This window comes from Oncorhynchus gorbuscha, linkage group LG22 (genome assembly GCF_021184085.1).
Source record: "Oncorhynchus gorbuscha isolate QuinsamMale2020 ecotype Even-year linkage group LG22, OgorEven_v1.0, whole genome shotgun sequence".
In the NCBI taxonomy this organism is placed as follows: Eukaryota; Metazoa; Chordata; class Actinopteri; order Salmoniformes; family Salmonidae; genus Oncorhynchus; species Oncorhynchus gorbuscha.
The window spans coordinates 41607221-41608458 of record NC_060194.1 but is presented as its reverse complement, the minus strand read 5'-3'; the positions used below and the strand labels follow the sequence as shown (position 1 = coordinate 41608458).

The 1238-nt window shown below is 46.7% G+C and overlaps 1 protein-coding gene across 4 annotated transcripts in view; it reads right to left on the bottom strand.

The window, feature by feature from the left end:
• Nucleotides 1-380: 380 nt before the first annotated feature.
• The window catches only part of LOC124009957 (cell adhesion molecule 3-like), a 155130-nt gene continuing 154272 nt past the window's right edge, over nucleotides 381-1238 (bottom strand). For all 4 annotated transcript variants that reach the window (XM_046322221.1, XM_046322223.1, XM_046322224.1 and 1 more), the window contains one exon: nucleotides 381-563. In XM_046322221.1, coding sequence (XP_046178177.1) covers nucleotides 445-563 — 119 coding nt within the window. In that variant the 3' untranslated portion in view covers nucleotides 381-444. The remainder of the gene's footprint in view (nucleotides 564-1238) is intronic.

Below are 1238 nucleotides of genomic sequence, written 5' to 3'. Positions count from 1 at the left end.
GTGTGTGTGTGTGTGTGTGTGTGTGTGTGTGTGTGTGTGTGTGTGTGTGTGTGTGTGTGTGTGTGTGTGTGTGTGTGTGTGTGTGTGTGTGTGTGTGTGTGTGTCAGTGGACATGCAGAAGTCATATATGGATAGGTACATGTATGTAAGTGCAAAAATCTCACTTCCCTGTTTTCAGGACAAGCTTTTCAGTTTCTCCTGTCAGTCTCATTTCTTCTTATTTCCTTCCATTTGTCTGTCTGTCTGTCTGTCTGTCTGTCTGTCTGTCTGTCTGTCTGTCTGTCTGTCTGTCTGTCTGTCTGTCTGTCTGTCTGTCTGTCTGTCTGTCTGTCTGTCTGCCCCCTGTCCCCCTGTCTGCCCCCTACTCCCCCCCTGGCTGATGTGAAGAACGGAAGCTTGTGAAGACAAATGGAAGCGCTAAACTTCCACCTCCCCGACGCCTCCCTAGATGAAGTACTCCTTCTTGTCCTCAGCTCCGGAGTGGCCGCCCTCGGCGTTGATGATAGCCGTGTCAGCATCGGGAGCGTCGTCGCAGCCCTTGGCCTCGTGGGTAAGATATGTCCCTGTAGACACAGACAGACAGTGGGTCAGAGTGTGTGTGTGATATGTCCCTGTAGACACAGACAGTCGGTAGGTCAGAGTGTGTGTGTGATATGTCCCTGTAGACACAGACAGTCGGTAGGTCAGAGTGTGTGTCCCTGTAGACACAGACAGTATCAGTCCCCCTGTAGACACAGACAGACAGTAGGTCAGAGTGTGTGTGTGATATGTCCCTGTAGACACAGACAGTCGGTAGGTCAGAGTGTGTGTGTGATATGTCCCTGTAGACACAGACAGTCGGAAGGTCAGAGTGTGTGATATGTCCCTGTAGACACAGACAGTCGGTAGGTCAGAGTGTGTGATATGTCCCTGTAGACACAGACAGTCGGTAGGTCAGAGGGTGGAACAGGAGTAGACAGTGAAGTGCTGCCTGATGAACAGTTAAAGTCAGAAGTTTACATACACCTTAGCCAAATACTTTTAAACTAAGTTTTTCACAATTCCTGACATTTAATCCTAGTAAAAATTCCCTGTTTTAGGTCAGTTAGGTTCACCACTTTATTTTAAGAATGTGAAATGTCAGAATAATAGTAAAGAAATGATTTATTTCAGCTTTTATTTCTTTCATCACATTCCCAGTGGGTCAGATGTTTACATACACTCAATTAGTATTTGGTAGCATTGCCTTTAAATTGTTT